The 23,401-nt window shown below is 49.3% G+C and overlaps 1 protein-coding gene across 1 annotated transcript; it reads right to left on the bottom strand.

Annotated features, from left to right (window-relative positions):
• Positions 1–66: 66 nt before the first annotated feature.
• Positions 67–18,043, bottom strand: ERN2 (endoplasmic reticulum to nucleus signaling 2; the record flags this gene model as incomplete). The annotated part of the gene is made up of 22 exons (XM_084803012.1): positions 67–331; positions 416–483; positions 562–685; positions 1,650–1,777; positions 1,869–2,016; positions 3,268–3,464; positions 3,550–3,649; positions 3,727–3,916; positions 4,066–4,150; positions 7,988–8,141; positions 8,351–8,494; positions 9,131–9,252; positions 9,348–9,495; positions 9,585–9,663; positions 11,324–11,588; positions 12,688–12,789; positions 13,092–13,199; positions 13,355–13,427; positions 14,616–14,688; positions 14,908–14,941; positions 15,713–15,818; positions 17,954–18,043. The coding sequence occupies 22 exons, from the start codon at positions 18,041–18,043 to the stop codon at positions 83–85; spliced, it is 2,787 nt and encodes a 928-aa protein (XP_084659138.1). The 3' UTR covers positions 67–82.
• Between the last annotated feature and the right edge of the window lie 5,358 nt (positions 18,044–23,401).

The raw sequence follows: 23,401 nt of genomic DNA, 5'->3' as shown, positions 1-23,401 counted from the left end.
GTTGGTTTCTTGATCTCTGCTCCAATAGTCTCAGGATGCTAAACGGGTACCCATCTTCTCTGACATTCCTGAGACCACAGGGTCAACTCCTTGGTCTGCTGTTGGGGCCCCTGGCTGTCTCAGCTATCTGTGGGATCTGGCAGGGCCTCCTGGCATCCAGAGTTGGTGGATAGTAAGGTAGGAAGAGGCTCTCAGAAGCGCAGGTCCTCATGGCGTGGTGAGTGTGGAGCAGCAGCTTCGGGAAGCGGTGCGTGAAATATTGGATGAAGCCAGCAGGGAGTTGACCTAGTGCCTGGCGCACCTCAGTTGGGAGCTCCCTGTAGTGGTGCTTCTGGGAATGAACCAGGACAAGGTCCCTGGCTCAGCTACGGCAGACCATCCCTGATCCCTGTCCCACCCAGGCTCCAGAACACACCTTGTTCCTCATGGCACGGAGCAGGTCTCGCACTGACGTCCCCTTATATGACCGGAACCTTTTCAGATCTGTGGGCAGAGAGATGGGCTGCAGAGGTGTCCATCCTGGGTCTCTGTCCCTCAGGCCCACCCAAGTGTGGCCTCTACCTGCCTGCAGTGGTGCCGAGATATGCTTGTGCCAGTTTTCCCGGACCACTTTGTGACTTCCTGCCTCCAGCGCCATCACGAGAGGCCCCTGCTCCGGCTCCTTCTCCAGCCAGTCGCTGACATCCTAGGACCCCATAGAGCTCCTGAGCCTTGTGGCCAGTTTCAGAGGCCCCAGGGCCAAGGTTGTGTGGTGTGGCTGATGCTGGAGTAGCAAAAGCCTCTAGACTTGGGAACAAGGGCTGTTGCCTCCTGGGAAAGTTGGTGTCCCTATGCCCCACCTCCATGCCCCCACCCACCTGAAGGAAGCATTGATACCCCTGTTCTGCAGGTAGGCAGCCTGTAGCTCAGGGGTGGTCCCTTGCCCAAGGTCACACATGGAGGAGTGCATTAATGTCACAACGTGAATGACTGCAGATGTGCATTTCCACACAGGGACAGCTAGAGCAATGCACAGATCCCAGGGTCCACGGTGACCAGGCTCTTCCTTGGCCACTAGCTCAGGCCCTGTGGTGGTTTGAATGAGATGGCCTCCATAGGCTCATGTGTTGGAATGTTTGGTCCCCAGGTAGTGGAGCGGTTTGAGAAGGATTAGGTGTGGTCTCATGAGAAGGTGTGTGTCATTTGGGGTGGGCTTTGAGGTTTCAAAAGCCCACACTAGGCCCAGTGTTCTTTCTTGGCCTACAACTTGTGGACTAAAAGTGAGCTCTTGTGCTGGGCGTGGTGGCACACGCCTTTAATCCTAGCATTCGGAAGGAAGAGGCAGGCAGATTGCTGTTGAGTTCAAGGCCAGCCTGGTCTACAAAGTGAGTCCAGGACAGCCAAGGCTACACAGAGAAACCCTGTCTTGGGGGGAGGCGGGGGATGTGTGAGTGAGCTCTCAGCTACTACTTCAGCACCGTTCCTGCCTGCCATCAAAACACCAAGATGCTAAATGGACAATCCTCTGAAATTGTAAGCTAGTCTGCAAATAAATGCTTCCTTTGCAAGTTGCCTTTGTCCTGGTGTCTCCTCACAGCAATAGAACAGCTAAGACAATACCCAGTTTGAAGCTTTGTTGGGGTGGGGGTTCCCCATGGTCTCCATCTAACCTGGAGGAACTGGAGCTGCTTGGCTCTGCTCCAAAAGAGGGGGTGGGCCAGGACCCATCCTGCTGAGGGGCGATCCTGGGGCAGCAGGCTCAGCATGGCTTTCACCAAGTCCAATGCCACAACCTTGTCTGGAGAGCAGAAGAGAAGGGATGGTTTCTGTGTGCCCACTCAACGCCGCCTTCCTCCCATCTTTGCTGGTCCTGCCTGGCTCTCCCTTACCGTGGGTCTCTTCCTCCAGCTGAGCCAGACAGTGATCCCCTGAGAGGATGTTGGCCTGGCGGTAGAGACTCTCTCCAAAGGGGTGGCTGCCGCCAGAAAGCACGTAATAAAACACGCAGCCTGCAGAGAAGATATCCACAGCGCTGGTCTGGGGGTCAGAGAGATGAGTGTGAGGAGGAGGGACTGGGCCTTGCTAAAATCCCTCTGGGAGCAGGGCTCGGGGTACAGGTAGTAGTGGAACTGAGCAAGGTTTGGCCACACTCACAGGTCAGTGAAGACTGGTGACCTAGCATGGGCCTGACCACTGATTGTCACCAGGAGTCTGCCTGAATGGCAAAGCTGATTTTTTTTTTTTTTCTTTCTGTTTTTGGTTTTTTGAGACAGGATTTTTCTGTGTAGCCTTGGTTGGTCCAAACTCTCTTTGTAGACCAGGCTGGCCTTGTACTCAGAGATTCACCTGCCTTTGCCTCCCAAGTGCTGGGATTAAAGGTGTGTGCCACCACACTTGGCTGAATTTTTTTCAAAGTGTATTTGATAATTTAAGGTAGGTGTGTGTGTAGGGGATTTTCCCAATGGCTAATATAACTAGTGCATCAAGTCCCTGAGCCCTTAGGTCTCTTATCCCCTGGCCATTACTTTCTCTTGTCTTTAGGGATGGGCGTGGCTCTGCCCAATGTTGTGTTGGTCCCTTATTGCTTCTCTTCCCACCCACTCACCATGAATCCAGATCTAGAGTCCTGGGGTCCCAAACTCAATGGGGGTGGATGCTGCCTTGTACTTGTACTGTCACACCTTAGTGTTAGTTCACTTTCCCTTATTGTTCACCCCACATCTACACTAATACTGGGCCCTACGTAGTTAATAGGTCAGAACAGGTGCGAGCCAGCATCTTTTTTCTATGTAGCTTGGACTCAGGTTCCTCTTGCCTCAGCTTCCCAGGCCACCACACCCGGCTTTTATGTATCTGAGTCCCTCGGTGATCGAAGCACAGTGAAGGTTAAGCATTTTCTAAGCCAGGCATGATGCTTGCAATCCTGCCACTCAGGAGGCTGAAGTGAGCAAGTCGAGAATTCAGGGATGGCCTAAGCTAGGTAGTAAGACCCTGTGTCAACAAAGTCATTTTCCAGTCGTGGTTTCTCAACCTGGGTGGTACTGATGTAGGTCAGGGAGTGGGTGGTGCTCTGTGTACTGGTGAATGTTTAGCAGCATCCTTGACCTCACTGGATGTGGGAGGCACTTTCTTCCCAAGGCTAGCCCACCAAGATGCCTCCAGACATTGCCGAATGTCTTCTTAGCTACAGAACAGATGGAGACCACCTTGGGGAAGAGGGGGAAAGATTACCCCTGGGGAGGGGGAAGGTCTTTCAGAGGAAGCCCTGTAGCTGGTGGGCGGACTCACAGGGCTGTCTGGGGGCAGCTGCAGGAGCTCTGGAGCCATCCAGCCCTCTGTGCCTGGAATGCCAGAACGGAGACTGAAGCTACAACGGCCTGCAGGTAGCTTCTTGCAGAGGCCAAAGTCAGAGATGACCACTCTGCCTTGGCCCTGGCTGTCGGGCCCAGCCATGAGAATGTTGCCCGGCTTCAGGTCACGGTGTACTACAGGAAGGGAGTGGAGAGAGTGAGTGAGCGACTGCTGACGGGGAAGGACAGGGGGCTAAGAATTGGAGACAAGATGCGGTACCTATGTGTAAGGAATGTAGGTGGGCCAAGCCGGACATCATCTGCTGTAGCACCATGGTAGGCTCCAGGCCCCAGCGGTCTGAGTCTGGGTTCTTCACATACTAAGATTAGGCAGGGGCAAAAATGTCACTCTCCAGCCCAAGGCCTTACTCCTTACCTCCCTGCTCTCCCACCTCACCTCTTGCAAGGAGGCCTGGCAGAGCTCCAAGGCAATGTAGTGGAATTGGGGACCACGCTCAGTGCAGAAGTAGCGGAGCACATTGGGGTGCCTGTCAGACTCTTGTAGCAGCTGTACCTCTCGCCGAACCAAACTGAAGCACTCTCGGAGAAGCCTCTTCACAGCTACTGCCCGGCCCTCAAACTGTCCTCTGAGAGGCGGAGCAGGGGTAGGGAGCTTAGAGCCCATAAGAAAAAAGATCAGGACCTGTCCCCCACGTCTGGGAGTCTGGAAGAATGCCTGTCCTTTGGTCGTTGTCAAAGTGACACAGCTGTAGCCTGGGCTCCACCTGCCACTCACCGGAAAACAAAAGTCCCGCCTGCCCCACGTCCCAGCACATCCTTGGGGTTGAAGGAAATCTTCCCCACGATGGTGGGCTGCTCTGCTGCGGAGAAGGAAGATATTGGGGACTTAGTGATGTCATCATCCTCACTGCGTCTCTCTGCCAGCCATAGTCCAGACCCACTCTCCCCGCTTGACCTTTCTCCACACTTGCACCCTTTTATGCTCAGTGTGGCTGGGAGCAAGGACCCAGAGGCCAGATGCGGGGCTCCAGTGGCTGGTGCTGCTATTGGTGTGGCTAGGCAAGTGACTCAGGGCTGATAGTGATGTCACCTGTATGGGTGTGAGACCCAAGCAAATATGTGGAAGAGGGGGCGGGCGATATGTGACCTCCCTTTGAGCACCTTCTGTCCTTGTTTCTTTTTCCCCCTCATCTCTCTGCATTCTTCCGACCTCTAACACTTCAAACAGTTCTTTTCATTGAAGCTGATCTTTTTTTCCCAATAAGATGGTGAATTCCAGTAGACAATGTGATGAGGTTGAGCGCAGTTATAACAAATGAGGGCGATACTGGCTGTTGCAGTGCACACCTATAGCATGGCACAGTGCCCTCAAAAAATCTTGGTGTGCAATTAAGATGGGTGAGGTTGGGACTGGGGAGATTGGTCAGTCAATAAAAGTGCCTGCCTTGCTATGGGAACTTAAGTTTGACCCCAGCACCCCTGTGGAAAGCTGGCCATAGTAACCCAGCACTGACTGAGGAGGCTGAGGCAGGCTGATCCCTGGGGCTCCATGGCATGCCAGCCTAGCAGAATCAGTCAACCCCAGGTCCCTTGCCTCAAAAAATATCAAGGCCGCCGGGGGTGGTGGCACACACCTTTAATCCCAGCACTCAGGAGGCAGAGGCCAGCCTGGTCTACAAAGTTAGTCCAAGACAGCCAAGGCTACACAGAGGGTTTCTGCCTCAAACAAACAAACAAACAAAAACATCGAGGCCGATTCAGGCACAATAGTGCATGCCTTTAATCGCAGCACTCAGGAGGCAGGGGCAGGAGGACCTCTGTGACTTTGAGTCCAACCTGGTTCCAGGACATCCAGGACTACATAGAGAGATCCTATTTCAAAAGACCAAAACCACCACCAACAAAAAAAGTCAAGGTCTATAGCTCCCAAGAAACAACACCTGAGGTGTCCTCTTGTCTGCACATGCAAATACACACACACACACACACACACACACACACACACACACACACCCCACAGGGAATGAACATTATATAGAGATCTTCCCCCAGTGAGTTTAAATGAAAGTATTAGTTTAACTAAAAGTATCAGGCTCTATGTAGGTAAATCTGTTGTAGTTTCATGCGCACTTGTCTCAAAGCATTGAGAACACTCCCTATGGTGGTGGATAAGTTATGTTTGGCATTTAACATAACTAGGTGTCCTGGCTAAGCCAAATGTGGGGTCCACGATCCCCACTATCATTTTAGCACTGGGAACCAGAGCCAGGACCTCACATGTAAGTGTACCGCTGAACTATGATCTCCTTTCCACGGACTATTGCTACCTATTCACTTAGCTAGGAAGACGAGAAGCTTCTCATCTGGGGCGGTGAAGAACTCCATGCCCTTGGGGCTGGAGAGAGAGAGCTCAGCAGGCTAGAGCACTTGAGTCCCCAGAAGCCAGATGAAATCCAGGCCTGGTACCACGCACGCACCTGTAAGCCACCAGTGTTTCTGGGTTTTCCTGGCTGCCGGCCTAGCTCCCAACCTCAAGAAAATACTGTAGAGATCGATAGGGACACTTGACATCTTCTACATTCCAAATGAGCAGCACACAAAATCCCTTCATGTGTCTGCACCTGTGTATGCCCCACACATGCACATGCACAGATGCACATGTGCACACACACACATCGTTCTCTATTTTAAAAAGTTTACAGCTGGGCGTGGTGGCACACACCTTTAATCCTAGCACTTGGGAGGCAGAGGCAGGCGGATCATTGTGAGTTTGAGGCCAGCCTGGTCTACAAAGTGAGTCCAGGACAGCCAAGGCTACACAGAGAAACCTTGTCTCCAAAAAAAAAAAAAAAAAAAAAAAAAGCTTACAGACTATTAGCCCTGGGAAAATACAGGGTCTTTTCTGCAGAAAGACAAGTGGATTCCACTCCAGAGTCAGAAGGCTCAAGGAAATGGGTTTTGGAGTGCAGTGGAATAGGTATTTATTTGCATTGGCTGCTCTTGCAAAGGTCCTGAGTTCAATTCCCACCAACCACATGGTGGCCCACAACCATCTGTAATGACATTTGGTTCCATCTTCTGGCCTGCATGTGTACCTGCAGGCATAACACTGTAAATATAACTGTAAAAAAAATGAAAAAGAAAAAAAATCTGCCCCTAAGCCAGGAGTGGTGGCACACGCCTTTAATCACAGCACTGGAGAGGTAGAGGCAGGTGGATATCTGTGAGTTCGAGGCCAGCCTGGTCTACAAAGGGAGTCCAGGGCAGCCAATGCTACACAGAGAAATCCTGTCTCCAAAAACCAAAACCAAAACAAAACAAATTCCAAAACCAAAACCAAACAAAACCAAAAAGGAAATCTGCCTCTGGCCTTGAGAAGTAGCCCAAGGGCATGTTTTCCTAGAACTGACTCTGAGGAGAGGCTGAGGCCCACGGAAGAGAAGGGCATGGTGCTGGGCAGATTGGCACCTGCCTGTAATCTCAGCATTCAGGAGGCAGAGGCAAATGGATCTCTGTGAGTTCGAGGCCAGCCTGGTCTACAAAGCAAGTCCAGGACAGCCAAGGCTACACAGAGAAACCCTGTCTCGAAAACAAACAAACAAACAAAAAACAAAAGGGGGGGCATGGGTGAATACTGGAGCCTCAAGCCAGGAGCCAGGCAGACATGAGCGTGAGCAAATGGACAGCAGATGAGAATTTGGCATAAGGAGGTAGGGTGAGCAGCAATGGGGAGGTACCAGCACCAGCTCACAGAGACACAGAAGGCACCAGTGTGGCTCAGGGCCAAAGAGCAGCAGGCTAGAGTTAACAGTAGACGCACAAGCTATACCCCCTACATCCTGAGCAGACACCACTGGGTCTTTGAAGGATTAAGCTAAAAATTAAACCAAAGAACACTGAAGAGGACTGTTGAAACAAAAATCAAAACCACACCGAGGGAATTTACTGCTACCATCATGAAAAATAGTATTTTAAAACAATTATTAACATCACTTAGGCATTTTTTTTTTTAGACCTTGAACAGGCCTTGATTTCTGATCATCTTTCTCCCATTTCCTGAGTGCTAAGATCATAGGAGTGTACCACCATGCCTGGTTTATGAGTGCCGGGGTTCAAACCCAGGGCTTCAGTTGGGCATGCTGGTGCAAGCCTTTAATCAATGCCACTCAGAGAGACAGAGGCAGGTGGAACCCTGTAAAGTTTGAGGCCAGCCTGGTCTACAAAGCGAGTCCAGGACAGCCAATGCTACACAGAGAAACCCTGTCTTCAAAAAACAAAACCAACCAAACAAGACAAAAGCAACAACAAAAAATTAAACCAAAGAAACCCAGGGCTTTATGCATAGTAGGAACACATCTCCTAAGTGAGGTATGTCCCCAGCTAACGATGATGATGACTACCTCTCATAGTGCAGTGATTCAGTGAGGTGGTATTTGCATTCTCATTGCACCAGTGAGAAATCAGACACTCAAAGGGAACTCTTCAAAAGCTAGCTGACCACAGTTCGATCTACACACAGTTCTACCCACAACCGAAGACTGAAAATAATAATAACATCATAGAAGACACTCGAGGAGATTTGCCTCTTATCTATCCCACCATCTGTGGTTTCTAACGATTGGATTTTGAAGTTAAACTATATGCATCCCTCCTTTTTCTCTCCCTTTGACTCCTCAATTTTGTTTACTCAAGTTCACCTTCAGGGTCACAGGATGGCTGCGATGGCTCTGGAGGGCTTTGAAATCTCTTCTGGTTCTGCAGGGTGGTCCTTGAGAGCTGTGTCTGAGCATCCTGTGAAGAGTCAGGAGGGTCTGCTGGTGCTGAAGGGTGCTGCTGTTGCTGCTGCTGCTGCTGCAACACATGGGATTAAGTATGCTCAAACCTTCTTCCTGATGGGCCCCACGTTGCCAGAGCTGGGTTCACAATAGGGCTTGGACTTACAGAGCACAGGAGCAAAAGCTCCTGGGAGGAAGGCAGAGGCAGCTGAAATAGGGCAAGGAGGAAGCTGAGTTCTCTCTAGGAAGATTCTAAGATGGCCAAGGTCAGGATGTTGGACTTACCTGCCTCATCAGGTAGAGGACCCAGGCTCCCAGGAGGATGGCTGTGAAGCTAGCTGCCAGCAGGTCTTGGGATCCCAGTCCTGGATAAGAGTCTTCAGAATGTAGTTTTGGACCCCAAGGTTCCTCCCTCCTCAGGTTTAGGAGCTAAAAACAAAGCGGCTTTCACTCTTGGTATTACCTCCTATGAGAAACCCCTAAGTCTTCTTCATCATTGGGGTCCTGACAGCCCTTAGCTGAAGGGGTAGGGAGGGATTCCTGTACGAAGGACCACACAGTGCCATCTGTGGTTCTAAAACATCATGGCACTCAGGAGAGGCGTTTACCAAACCTAACTGAAGACCAGCTTCTCTTTGAATGGATTAAAAATTCATGTGCTCGTGAGGGTATTGTTGCAACTACGAGGCTCACCTCTAGAGATTAGGAATTTGGTGCATCTGAATCAAACTCCCGGGGATTTGAAAATCCTTGCTCTTTCTAGCCTTGAATTACTTACAAGAGCTTCTCCAATCTCCCGGGAGAGCGTGCCTTTATAGTTTTTCTGTTTTCAATTTCTCACTTGATGAATATTTTACAATGTTTACACTGAAGAGTAAGGAAAAAAAAATCTAGGGACTACGCTTTGTGACTTAGGGAGCCAATATCATTTTGACATTTTAAATATGCCCGATAGTAAGAGCAACAGAATGTTTTCTGGGAATTTCCATGCAATTGGCTGGGGTACAAGGGCTGTGTACACACCGTCTGGGTTCACCAATAGTCCCCAACCATCCCAGCACAGACCTCAGAGAAGAGAGCTGGAGCGTGGAGGTCCTCTGGGGCTCTTGTCTCAGCAGACTTTTTCCCTGTGGTGGGATGAACCCTCAGTATGGTGGTGTGCAGGACTGGGGGAAGTTCATGATATCCTAAGTGGTAGGAAGAAAAGTCAGAGTGTTGAGGATGCTTTCAGTGTTCCAACTCAGAAACTGGGCTTATAAGTCTTAAAACCAGGGGACCTCACCAATGAGTAGCCATTGGCTGGGGAGGGCCACGCTGCCTGAGGGATATCTCACAGCCGTCCTGGGGGAGCCCTCGCGTTCCCCCGAGACTTGAAGTGTCACCTCATCTGTTGTGGGACCATCCATGGGTGCCAGGGTCAGTCCACGGGGCTATGGCAGAAGAAGGAGAGCCACATGTGAAAGAAAGTTCTTTCCTGCTCTGTCTGTCTTTGAAGGCCACTCATACATCCCTTTCTCACCACGAGAGCCACCCCAGTGTGGACCAGCGCTTTAGAGACATAGAAACCAGCTTCTTCTTTCCCCACATACAGTGTCATCCTAAAGGAGAGGGAAAAGGGAAGGATGAGAGAGTGAGAGAGATGCTGGTGGGTAGCTTCGGCATCTCTCTCCCCATGGCCTCTGTGTTTTCTTCCATATTGTCTCTGGGATTGACCGTGGGACTTGCTTTAGCCAAGGGGACAAATAAATCATAAGCATAAACCTGAGTGGGTCTCGTGCATTGGGAGCTGCCCTTCAGTACTGTTACCGGAAGCCCTGAGACTACAATGTTAGGAAGCCTACTCTCCCACAAGGGAAGAAAGACCTTCTGGTACCTAAATGAGACATTCTAGCTGACACCTCCTAGGCCAAGTAGCCCACCGACTTCTAGATAGGTGAGTGATGCTATCGTGGGTCATTGCCTCCACCAAGTCACCAGTTGATTTCTGAGACCAGAAAAAACTACCTAGATGACCTACAGGATCATGAAAAAATAGCAAGTGTCTGTTGTTTTTAATCTACAAGTGTTGGAGTAGTTTGTTATGCAGCAAAATTAACTGCTACAAAATCTATAGCAACATTTTCTCACTGTTTTTTTAAAGATGGGGGTTTTACTGTGTGTGTGTGTGTGTGTGTGTGTGTGTGTGTGTGTGTGTGTGTGTGTGTGAAGAGAGAGAGAGAGAGAGAGAGAGAGAGAGAGAGAGAGAGAGAGAGAGAGAGAGAGAGAGAGAGAGAATATTCTCCTTAGGTAGCTTTAGCTGGCTTCAAGATCACAGAGATCTACCTTCCACTGCCTCCTAAGTGCTAGTATTAAAGATGTGCACTGCCATGCTCAGCTCCATGGTATCATCTTTTTTCTAAAATTCTGAGGTGTTCTTTCTGTCTCTATACCTTTATCTCACCTTTATCTTTTTTTTAAAGATTTATTTATTTATTATGTATATAATGTTCTGCCAGACAGAAGAGGGCACCAGATCTCATTATAGATGATGACCTTTGGACCTATAGACTCAGGACCTTTGGAAGAACAACCAGTGCTCTTAACCTCTGAGCCACCTCTCCAGCCCCCCTCACCTTTATCTTATAATTGTGTTTTATATTTCTGTCCGCTCACTAGAGTCACTAGACTCTGAGCTTCCTGTAGGCAGGAACACTGTCTCTGTTGTTTGCTGTTGGACTCCCAGAGCCTAGTCAATGACTGGCAGATAGTAAGTATGGAACAAGTGGGCAGCCCAGATCTCTCCAGCTTGTGTCTTAGGATAGCATAAGGAAGGCTAGCACTTAAAGTATTTAACAATCAGGGCTGGAGAGATGGCTCAGAGCACTGTTCTTCCAAAGGTCCTGAGTTCAATTCCCACAACCCCATGGTGGCTCACAACCATCTATAATGAGATCTGGTGCCCTCTTCTGGTGTACAAGCACACACGCAGGCAAAACACTGTATATGTGATAAATAAATAAATCTTTAAAAAAGTATTTAACCATCAGTTTGGTATGGTATCTATGGACCAAAAGAGGATGGGACCCAGAGAACCCTCCCAGAACAGACTTCACTCAATCCCTTGCTAAATGTTGAGTATCCAGAAGTCCTAGGGACACTACCCTGACACCTGATTTGGCTATATTGGTGGGTCACAGCTGAACATTACAACTGGCTATTTGACTGGGGCAGTAACACCTCCAGAAAGTCCCTCCCTGGGCTCTACATATGGACACTCACAGAAGCTGGGTGTCTAAGGAAGAGAACTGGGTCACTGTGTCCTGGGAGCTGGAGGCAGGGAGTCGGATGTGGCCCCAGCGGAGGACAAGAAAATGTAGGGTGTCTCGAGCCAGTGTAAGATGGGGCAGCTGGCGCAGGCCATCCTGATGCCAAGTGTAGATGCCCATCACAGGCACTCCCAGGTCCTGGGTCCACAGCACAGTGCCACTTCCTGGATCCACAGTGAGCAGCAGGCCCATCCCACAGGATGTCAGGTGGCTCATGTCTACCAAGAAAGACAGCTGGGGAGATGTCAGAGAAAGATCTCATGGGTTACACCAGAAAGCCGCTGGGGTGGGAGCTCATTCAGGTGTGCAAAGGTCATGTGAGGCCACATAGGGGGTGCTGAGACATAGGAAGATTAACCCAAGTTTGTTTCAAACAGGAAGGGATTGGTTGGAGCTACCCAAAGTTGACTTATGTGTGTCTGTGAGTCCTCATCGTTTGAAAGAGTTAAGATGAGAAGTCATTTGAGGGAGAGATTTTAAGATGCAGGTTGTCAATCATGGACATGATCAGACTTGATGTTTATTAAGGTGGATCAATTAGTGTGGCCCAGAGGCTGGCGGGTCCTTTGGGAAGCACCTAAAATATGAAGGGGTCAGTTAGGATCCTTGGTGGTGTCACTCATGTGTCAGAGTTACCTTCACAGTGAGTACTTCATGAAGAATGGTGAATTGAGAAAATTGAAAGGTCAGCTAGGAGCCCCTGGGAGGTGCCTCAGAAAGTTGTGTAGGATGGGTATAATACCAAGGGTGTAGCAAGAGTTATATGGGGGGCTGGAGAGATGGCTCAGCGGTTAAGAGCACTGTCTGCTCTTCCAGAGGTCATGAGTTCAGTTCCCAGGAACCACATGGTGGCTCACAACCATCTATAATGTGATCTGATGCCCTCCTCCGCCTGCAGATGTACATGCAGGCAGAGCTCTGTATACATAATAATAAATAAATAAATCTTTAAAAAAAGACTTATATGGGGGAGTCACTCAAGGCCATTTGCAGGAGTCAGTCACCATGGTGAGGTCAGTTAGGACCTGACATGATTGCTCAGGGTATTGGGAAGGCTGCATGGGGGGGGGGGTTCCTTTAAGATGCAAAGACCCCACAGGCTACCTTGCTGGGGTCTTTTGGGGGTACGGATATGTTCAGGTGTATTGCTCAGGCTATGTGATCATCAGAGTGATGTCAGGCTGTATTATTCAGCATGTGGGGGGCGGGGCAGAATAAGGTGGATCAGTCTGTGCTAGTTCTTGATCCTGATGTCACTCAGGGATTCCCAGGTTGGGGACTATGCTCCGAGGTAAGGCTAAGAAAGGTGACACTCACATTTCCCAGGTGAGTCATCCATGGGGGGCGCTGAGTAGCGGCGGTAGGTTGTGTTCCAGCGCAGGGCTGGGGTCCTTGGGTCATGCATGGAGACTGTGTACTCTGTGTGTCACAAGCAAGCTTACCAGAATACAGTCATCATACGGTGCTTCCCCAACCCGACTTCAGAGATGGTCCCTCTTGTAGGATTGGAGCCTTGCCAGGCATTTGGGCTGGAGGCCTGATGACCAACCGCATCAGTGTACCTCGAGCTCAGTGCTCAGTTAAAAATGCTGATTGATTGTCAGATTGACTGGCTAGCTTGAATTCAACTCAGATGGCCTGGGCATCAACTGTCAGGCCTGGGCAAAGAAAACGGGGGGGGGGCAGGGGGGGTCATAGAGCATAGGGAACATCTGACGTACGTGTCCGGCCAATGTAGAGTTGAGGAGTAGAAAGGCCTTCTGTGGTCAGTGTCATCTGTGTTTCCCCAGACTCAGGGTCTACCACAAACCAGGCATCCTGCTTCCGGCCTGTGGAAGAGGCAAGAGTGCCAACTTTCAAGATGGTGTATGAGAGAATGTGTGTGTGTCCTTTCCTTCCTGGCCAAGTTGGTCTGACATGACCTGGGTCCCCGCTCTAGATTCAATCTGGGTTGGATTTAGCCCCACAGGCTGCAGAGACTCACCTGTGTAGAAGACCCCATCCGAGCTGCGGCAGGGGGAGGTGTGAACCAGCTCTGGGATGGTGAATGGCAGCTTCTGAGAGAAAAAGGGTCCAAGAGGGGTAAGTGCAGAAACAGGCACAGCACTTGCTGCCACGCACTCCCAAGGTCAGCCTAGAGAAGTCTTTTCTCTGGGCACTGTCCTTTCCGCTTCCCAGCAGAGGAGACTGACACTCAGAGAGGCTAAGCAAGTCAGCTCATGGCAGTCTGGTAGACCAGCCTCAGAGCCAGCACCCTCAGGCACTTTGCTATAGAAAGAGCCTCTTGAAGAACTGCAGAAAATCCTACACCGGGTGCCAAGACACCACATGATTCACTTGACTCTCCCTGATGACCTCCTCCAAACACACACATACACACACACACACACACACACACACACAGAGAGAGAGAGAGAGAGAGAGAGAGAGAGAGAGAGAGAGAGAGAGAGAGAGAGATACACACACATTCAGATACACATATATACCACATAAACACAGACACATATACACACATACAACACATACACACACGCACATAAGCACATAGACACAGACATACAGACACTCACACCCACACAGGCTTTACAACTCAGTGGTTACAAGACTCAGCAAGATTGAGGCGCTGTTTGGACTCAAGTGTTGGTGGTGAGTGTGGATCTGCCCTCAACCCTCCTTTGGTCTTCTCTCTCTCTCTCTCTCTCTCTCTCTCTCTCTCTCTCTCTCTCTCTCTCTCTCTGCAGTCAGGAGTCAAATATGTGAGTGGGTGCCCTGTATTCAGATTTCTTGTATTGGTTTTAACAAGGATCACAGGGTGGCATTACATATATAAGCCACCAACTTTCAGAACCGGTGCTTTCTAGCTGACTCACACACATGTGAGCAAACTCAGACTAGCAGAACCTACCCAAATGGGCCCAGCTTAATTTTGAGGTTTTGAGGCTTTGGATCTGTGGGTGACATGTTATTTTAGCAAAAGCTAACCTATACATTTTTTACCCTAATGCCCCTGGAGTCCTGGGGATGGCCTATGATATACTCAGGGGTCTGACATTCTGCTCTGTGGACACAGCCGGACTCTCCCCACTTTACAGACAGACTTCCACAGTGGTCAGAGCCTTGACTGACAGCTTCAAAAGACACTCCCACTCTGACACACTGTCCCTTCTTCACCCATTGCCGCTCCAGCTGATGGATGCTCGCCCCGCCCCGCCCCGCCCCATCCCAGGCAATGAGGGGAAACAGACCATCAGCCCCTGTTGTTTCTGGCTTCCCAAGATGTACAGGCTGCCATCAGCTGGGTCAGAGAGAAAGGCTGTTCTGTGGAGCAGAGAGGGACAGGGGGAAGGCTAGGTGCACGGCTCTGGTTTCACAAAGGTCCCTTCCCCACACCTTCTCATCTAGCAGAGCCATCCTTGTGGGAGTCATGAGTCCTTTCCACATCATGTGAGACTCTGCCTAACTTCTGACATAATCCCACGTGCCCCGCCCCAAACCCTCACACAGCGATGGCTCCCCACGTCCTCTCTCTTCACTTACTCTGTGACAAACATTGGTCCTTGGATGATGGGGTCTGCAGGGACAAAGACATGGAATCTCAGTCTTTTTTGGACTCGAGTGAAAAGCATAGCTCAAACACAGTAAGTGTTTACCCTGTGCCAGATGCAGAGCCCAGCAAGCGGCAAGAGCTCTGCGGATGGTCTCTGTGGTCATTCCATTTGGCCCCGGGTTTGCAGGCGAAGCCATTGAGGTTCAGAGAGCTTAAGTGATTTTCCCAAGTCCACATGATTGGTTAAGTGGTGAAGCTGCCTATGGACACTGGCTTGCTGGGTCTTAGTGTTCATGCTCATGTGTGTGTGTGTGTGTGTTGTATGTGTATGTTTGTTTTGTGTGTATTGTATGTGTGTGCATGAATGTGTGTGTGTATGCATGTGTGTGTGTGTGTGTGTGTGTGTGTGTGTGTGTGTGTATGTGTGTGTGAAAAGTTCAATAGCGTCTTCATCAATTGCTCTCCCTCCCACTCTTCTTTGAGACAGTCTCTCACTGAACCTGGAGCTCACTCATTTGGCTGGGCTGGCTGCCTAGGAAGTCCTATGGATCTTCCTGTCTCTGCCTTCCCGGTGTTGGGGTCCAGAAACACACTGCTGTGGTTGTTGTAGTAGCAGTTGTACTTTTATATGGGGGCTGATGACACACACTGGGGGCCTCATGCTTGCGTGGCGAGCACTTTACCTACTGAGCATCTCTCTAGCCCTTCAGTGCTCTTGTCCTTGTCTTCTGTGCTGAGGTGAATGGCCACCCCACCATTTAGAGACCTGAGGACACATAGGGATTCCTTGCTCACCGTCCTTCACTGTCCACTCCAAGTCCCCTGTCTGTTTGTTCAGTGCATGGAGACTTCCATCCAAGGTAGACACAAATAGAAGGCTCTCTGGCCTGAGGGTCTGGACCTGGGGTGGGAAACAAAATAGTCTCATCTGAGGGTTCCAGGGTGGCTATGCCTTCTCTGGTTGAGGAGACAGAGAGGGAAAGAAAGATGAACTTGACCTTATGGGGGGGTTATGGGAGCTGGGGGAACTGAGGGGACTTTGGCTCCCATATTTTCCCTCTCCCACACATCCTTTTGTCTTCCAAAGTAGACCAAAGGTGTGTGTGTGTACATGTGTGTGTTATACACATCTGTATGCCTGTGTGTGTACTTTACCCATCTGCATGTACATGTGTGTGTTACAGGCATCTGTGTGCACACATGTGTGTTATGTGCATGTATATGCATGTTTGTGGTGTGTGTGTGTGTGTGTGTGTGTGTGTGTGTAAGTCAATGTCAGGTATCTTCCTCCATCACTTTCTACCTTATCTTTTGAGACAAGGTCTTTAGCTGAACCTCCAGCTCATTGATTCCCCTAGACTAGCCAGAGCGACCCAGGGGTCTGCCTGTCTCCCCACCCCGATCCCCGACTCCTGCCACCCAGCACTGGGCTTACATTCGTGCCCACGGTCATCAGGATGGCAAACAAAAGGCCTTCCCTGACTCATACATCATCCCTCTGATGTAACTATGAGTATCCCATTGCATAGGTCAGGGAGACTGAGGCATGGGGACAGTCAGGTATGGCACAAATGGGACGTAGAGTCTCCTTCAAGGCGTGGTTTCCTTCTCCTTAGTTAAATGTATGCCTCTTTTTGGAAGACCCTTTCTGCCTCCCCAGAGGCAGGCTCAGTGGCTTTGGGTGCCAACCTCTGTAGCCCTCCTGATGGCTGCAGGAGGGAGGACCGGAGCTACTTATATCTGGCCCCTACTGGGCTCACTTGTCAGCTCTGGGCCCTCCTTGAGCAAACAGGGTGAGGCTGAGCTCAGAGCAGGAACCCTAACATCCGGGTGGCCTAGCCGCACCCCTGAGAAGGCCACATCCTGCTTCAGGACCCTGAGATGTGGGGATGGAGCCAGTGGTACTTGCTGGAGAGTCGGGCGTCCACCACCCAGCTCCTTTTGTGCTGGAGTCTTGGCACCTTTAACTTGACAGAGAGATGGGCCAGGGAAAAAGCTCCCTTCTGCTTGGCTGCCCCAAAGAGAGTTTTGTTTGATCCTTACAGTACTTAAAATATTGCTTTTAATTATCTTTTTGGTTGTTGTTTTGTGAGACAAGGCCTCCCCATGTACCTCTGGTGCTGACCGTGTAGAGCAGGCTGGCTTTGAACTTTTCACGATTCTCTTGCCTCTGCCTCCTGAGTTCTGGGATTAGAGAAATGTAATTCTATGCCCAACATTAATAGCTTTTAAAAATAAAACTGGGAAATGTTATTTTCATTTAATTATTTATTTTTTAGTTTTTAAGTCAGAGTATCTCCATGCAGTCCTGGCTGTCCTGGAACTTGTTATGTAGGCCAGGCTGGCCTCAAACTCATAGCAATCTGTCTGCTTCTGCCTCCCAAGTACTGGGATTAAAGGCTGAAATTTTTATATACAGATTTTTATTATCATTCTCATTTCTAGTTTTTCCAGAAATATCAGATCTAGCTGCACCAGGCTCCCGTTATTATTTGGCAGCTATAGATGGAGTCTGAGCTAGGAAAGGGGCTCCCAGGGTTTAATTCTACCCTATTCCCTTAGCTGGGAGTGAGCGGTGGAGGGGGGGCAGTGGGGTGGACACTTGGACCCCAGGCTGGGCGGATCTTTACATAGCGCGTTTGTCTCTGAAGCTCTGCACCTGAGAGTAGAGAACGGCGGTCCAGCCACACACAAAGAGAAGGTGGCATCACAAAGTGCCAGTGGTTGAACCGTGGCTCCCCAGCTAGTTTCTCAGCAGAAGACCCCCAAGTGGATCATACTATTCAAGAAAATGGGGTCCTCAACAGGTTTTAGAGGCCTGACTTTATTGTCTACTCTCTCCTCCCCCACAAGCTCCCTGCCCCCTTTTTTCCTGCTACAGAAGAGGCTGAGCTAGATTTTAAGAGGCATCTCCCCAAGTTATGAGGGGTTCGCTTGCTAGGGGTAGGTCGTGTTGGTTGACCTGAGCCCAAGGGCAAGAGGGAGAGGTGTCCCTATTGGACAGTTACATCCCCAGTCCCCTGGCCCTGCACTCACCTGTGGCCAGAGCGTTCCCAGCAACGTCAAAAGCTGTAGCAAGAACCCGAAGGGAGAGCACGGTGAGGAACCCCAGACTGATCTCGCCATAGCCTGTGGGCAACCACAAACTTGCTCCCTCTACTCCCTCCGCGTCTCCAGGCAATAGTAGAGTTCCCTCCGCGGGGAGACTCCGCCCCCTACAGAGCCAGCTGGCAAAGCAGAGCCTGAGGTGAAACCTCACACCTCACGCAGTGGTGACTCCTGCCCTTCGTCCTTCCCACAGCACCTACACTTCACCCAGTCCCTCCCACCTTGGCACCAAATGTGGACAGTTGAGCTTCTCTGGGCGGGATTTTACTAACCGAGCCCTCTGCTAGGGTGCCAAGGTCTGTGCTGACTTTTTAAAAAATATTATTTTATGGTGTGTTTTTCTTGCATGTATCTCTGTTCATCATGTGCATGCCTGGTGCCCTAGGAGGTCAGAAAACGGTGTTGTGTTTTCTAGAACTGGAATTAAGGACGCGCTGCCACGTAGGTGCTGGGAATTGAACCCAGGCACCACTCATGAACAAGTGCCCTTAACCCATCTCTCCACCTGTGCAAATTTTCCATCCTTCTCTACCATGGCAAGGCTTAGGCTAGGGCAATTCAGACATCTTACCTCAATGCTTGTGTTTTTTATTATTTTATTATCTCTGCACATAACTGGCCTCCACTGAGCTGTTTTGAACTATGAATTAACTGAAGGAATCACTCATTTGTCCAACAAATATTTCATGATCTACAAGACAGATGGCTGAGCAAGACACTGAAGGTCTTTGTCTTTGTAGATCCATATAGTGAAGACATCAAAGTGGGCAAGGTCAGGAGTTTCTAGGTCATCCCTGGCTACATAAAGAGTTTGAAGCTATCTTGGATGTTACATGAGACTCTAACTGAAAAAATGAACAAGGGCAAAAAACCACAAAAAACAAAAAACAAAACAAAACAAAACAAAACAAAAAACAAAGGCATCAGACATCACAGAATGGAAGAGCATGTGACCATTTGAAAAACAAAATATTTGTTTTTAAAAACAGAATATTTTTAAGCTGTATGTTGTATGGGCATTTTGTCTGCATATGTATCAGTGGCAGACTGATCAGGAGTTCAAGATTGCATCGTGAGTTCAAGGCCAGCCTGGGCTAGAGAACTTCTGTTTCGAAAACAAAACAAACCAAAGATGCCACTGGTCACCTTCTCTACTCTTACTCAAGGGGGTGGAACCATCTGCCCTCTTACCTCCTACACCCATGACGTTGCCGCTCTTGCCCTTCTACTCCAGCCACTGTGCAGGCTCTCCCTCGAGCTCCCCTGTCTCTGACTGGAAGCTATCATCCCACGCATTCTCCCCAACACATGTTTACCTTCCCTCTCCAAGTTTCAGGGGACAGGTCTCTTCACTCACAGGCCCTTTGGCCTCCTCTGGGATACTAACTTAATATACATAGACATATAAATATATGTATATATAAACTTCATATAGATACATGAATAACTTCAGATTTATATGTCCTGTCCATGAGTTCAGATCCCCAGTACTCATGTAGCAAAGCCAGACATAGCCCAGTGCTGGGCGTGAGAAGACAGCGGATTCCTGGAGTTTACTGAGCATCCAGTTAACCCAACTGGTGAGCTGTGCGACACCTTGTCTCAAAAAATAAGGTGGAGAAGCGATCAAGGGAGACACCTGACATTGACCTCTGGCCTCTATATGTATGCACAAATGTGTGCGCAAGTGTCCACATACGTACACATGATCATGTTTACAGATACCACACCACACAGACACAAATAAAATGTTATTTCAAGTTGTCTTATATAATCTTCTGAACTTGTGAATGAAGTTACCCTTGGTCTTTTTTGTTTTGTTGTTTGTTTGTTTTGAGACAGGGTTTTTCTGTGTTATCTTGGCTGTCCTGGACTCACTTTGTAGACCACCAGGCTGGCCTCAAACTCACAGTGATCCGCCTGCCTCTGCCTCCCGAGTGCTGGGATTAAAGGCGTGTGCCACCATGCCCGGCTTCAACCGAGAAGGAAACTGAGGTTCAGAAAGGTGGAATAGTCCCTAAGGGAACAAATAACTGGTAGAGATAAGATTCAAATCTAGTTGCCTGATTCTAGAATCTGGGATTATAAACAAATGCCCTACTGCTTAGCACCACAGCCTAGCCCGGTTCCCTACAATGGACTCCTTGTGGGTGAGGCAGGCATGGAAGCACAGAACTGGTCACACTGACGCCTGGAAACTATGGCAAAGGGCAGCGTCCTTCAGAAACAGCATCCAGCAAAACTCTGTGGATGGTTCATGCTGCTCTGGCAAGGGTAATATGGTACTCTCTTTGGACCGGTCACAGAGGTTCAATAGGCAGGAGTGTTCTTATTGGTCATCTGGGTCACCTGTCCAGGTGCCGGTGGCGGGACGAAGTCAGCTTCATTCAAAATGCATGTCTGGTGTAATAGAGGGATGAAACATGGTATTTTTCTACTGTAACTATTTTTAGTTCGTTATGGCTAATGTCAGTAGATTCTTTGTTCCGTGTGAGAAGATGGCACTGCTTGTGAGAACTCCACAGATGGAGAAAAGAAAGCACCAAGGTTCTTAGTTCTTTGTTTTTGTTTTGTTTCGAGACTGGGTTTCTCTGTGTAGCCTTGTCTGCCCTGGAACTCGCTCTGCAGACGAGGCTGGCCTCAGACTTATAGAGATACACCTGCCTCTGCCTTCTCAAGTGCTGGGATTACAGGCTTGCACCACCACACCCCATGTAATCTGCTTTCTTAAAGCACTGAGGACCGCAGCACTGAGGTGTTGTTACCCACAGTGGGCTGGGCCCTCCTATACCAATCCCTAATTAAGAAAATGCATCACAGCCAGACCTTATGGAAGCATTTCCTCAACTGAGGTTCCTTCCTCTCAGATGACTCTAGCTTGTGTCAAGTTGACATTAAAAACAAAACACAACATAACCCCAGCACACTACTTCATTGACCTCTGCTTGGCCTGAATCCTTGCTGTAATCAGCTTATATTGCCCAGGCTTATCAGAGCCCTGAGCGACTCTTGCTGCCTGGCATCCTCTCCCAGCTCCTCGTATGTGGGCTGAGGGCTCGTGGGAGGCCACTTCCTTAGAGAATTAGCTTGTCTTGGGTCAGTTGGAGCAGTAGTGTTTTGCAGCCCTGCATGTGACTGAAAGGCACAAGAGCGCAGAACGTGTGTCCCGTCACAAAGTGGGGCCAACGTCTGCGCAGTGCATGCTTCAGAGGTCCTCAGCTGGGATGACATCACTCGGCCTCCCTCGAGCCCTTCTAGAGAGTCTTTCCCCGCGTGTCGCTAGAGCACGAATCCTTACCTTTGGCTCGGCTTGGTCAGATCGAATCAAGACTCCATGTAAGTACAGATAACCTCACTGCCTCTCAACATGAGACCTCTAGAGAAGATGTCAACACTGATGCTCCAGAGCCGGAAGAGGTGACCACAGCTACGACAACTCGATGCGTATTTGTGAAGAACCATGCGTGAGGAAGGAAGGAACTCAAAGTGCTGAACGTGAAGAAACGAGGAAACAGACACTTGTTCATTTGGATACATGTTACATACATGTGCTGAAACACTTGCTGTGGAGCTGAAGAGAGGACTCAGGAGAGTTTGAAACTCTTGCGGAGGACTCAACCTGAGCGCCCGCGGAGTGGCTCGCAGGAGCCTGTAACTCAGTGGCAGGGATCCTGCACCCTCTTCTGGCCTCTGCTGGCACTGCATGCTAGTGATGAAGGCAAACACTCAACTCAAGCCTTTTTTAAAAATCCCCTCCCCCCTTTTTTTTAAGGTGTAGTGGTGCACGCCTTTAATGCCAGCACTCAGGGTGGCGGAGGCAGGCAGATCTCTGAGTTCAAGGCCACCTAGGACAAAGAGAGTTCCAGGACAGCCAGGGCTGTTAAACAGAGAAACCCTATCTTGAAGAAAACAAAAAACCAAACCAAACCAAACCAAACCAAACCCGGCAAAACCATGTTGGGGTTGTTTGTTGCTTTGTGCTGAGCAGTGCCCATCCCCCCCAACCCACCCAGGAGTTGTAACTTGTCACCTTAGAAACTAAGCCAAGCTAGTGAGGCTATCTTGAGCTTTTTGTGTTGTTTCTGAAATGTGCTTAGATTAGAAGGGTGGTGGTGCACAGCTTTAATATAAGCACTCGGGAGGCAGAGGCAGGTGGATCTTGCCAAGTCTGAGGCCAGCCAGGTTTGCACAGTGAGACCCTATCTTAAGCAAATACATATTTCTCATGTAGAAAATTTCATTAGCATAGAAGGAGGATTACAAGTCAACTGGAATTAATGATTTGCAAGGGTGTGATGATAAAGTCATATATGTTCTAAAAATGTCACAAAACTTAGAAAATAACAAAGCAAAACCCACACCTAGGTTTATGCTCTGGACTGTGCTATCATCCTGCGTTCCCCTCGCTGTTTTTCCTCTATGCCTGTAATCCTAAAAAGATCAAAGTTGAAAGAGGAACACATTTTTCACCCCGTGGCGCTTCTTTTCTCCTGTAGGGAAAAGCCTTTCTCAAGTTCAAGAGAAGCTGCTTACAGGGAAGAGATGAAAAAGTAAAAAAATAAAAAAATAAAAAAATCTGGTTTTGGAGTTATCAGAGAACTCAGGGTATAAATATAGGTTTGGAAGAATGACTGATGAGAAAGGAATTTGCTGACTATATTTACTCTTTCCACATTCTGTGGTCCTGGAGATTGACTCATGCCCCTCCCCCCCCCCCCTTGAGCATGCTAGGAGCTCTACCTCTGAACCTCACTCTTAGTCTTGAATAGATTCCAATTGTTTGTAATTTACCCAGTGAGGTGGTTTGCACAAGAGTAGCCTACATAGACTCATAGATTTGAATGTCTGGTTCCCAGCTAAGGCTAGGGTGTGTGGTCTATTGGGGGGAGGAGGCATGCCTCTGACTGCTGTCTGCGAATCAGGATACAGAACTCTTAGCTACTGCTTCCGAATCCTTCCTGAATGCTTTCTGCCATGATGATCATGGGCCAACCCTCTAAAACTGCAAGCAAACCCCCAATTAAATGTTTTCTTTTGTAAGAGTTGCTTTGGTCAGTGTGCTGGACAGTCAACTTGACACAAGCGAAAGTCATCTGACAGGAGGGAGCCTCAGTGAAGGAAATGCCTTCGTAAGATCAGGTTGCAGGCGAGCCTGTAGGGCATTTTCTTAATTAGTGATTGATAAGCGAGGACCCAGCCTAGTGTGGATAATACCACCCCTGGGTTGGTGGTCCTGGATTCTATAAGAAAGCAGACAGAGCAAGCCCTGGGGAGCAAGCCAGTAAGCAGCAGCCCTCCATGTCCTCTGCATCAGTTCCTGCCTCCAGGTTCCTGCCCTGTTTGAGTTCCTGTCCTGACCTCCTTTATGATGAACAG

Source organism: Acomys minous, assembly GCF_964271855.1.
Source record: "Acomys minous genome assembly, chromosome: 2".
NCBI classification, from domain to species: domain Eukaryota; kingdom Metazoa; phylum Chordata; class Mammalia; order Rodentia; family Muridae; genus Acomys; species Acomys minous.
Note: the sequence above shows the minus strand (reverse complement) of the source record. Positions and strands in the feature narration are given on the sequence as shown.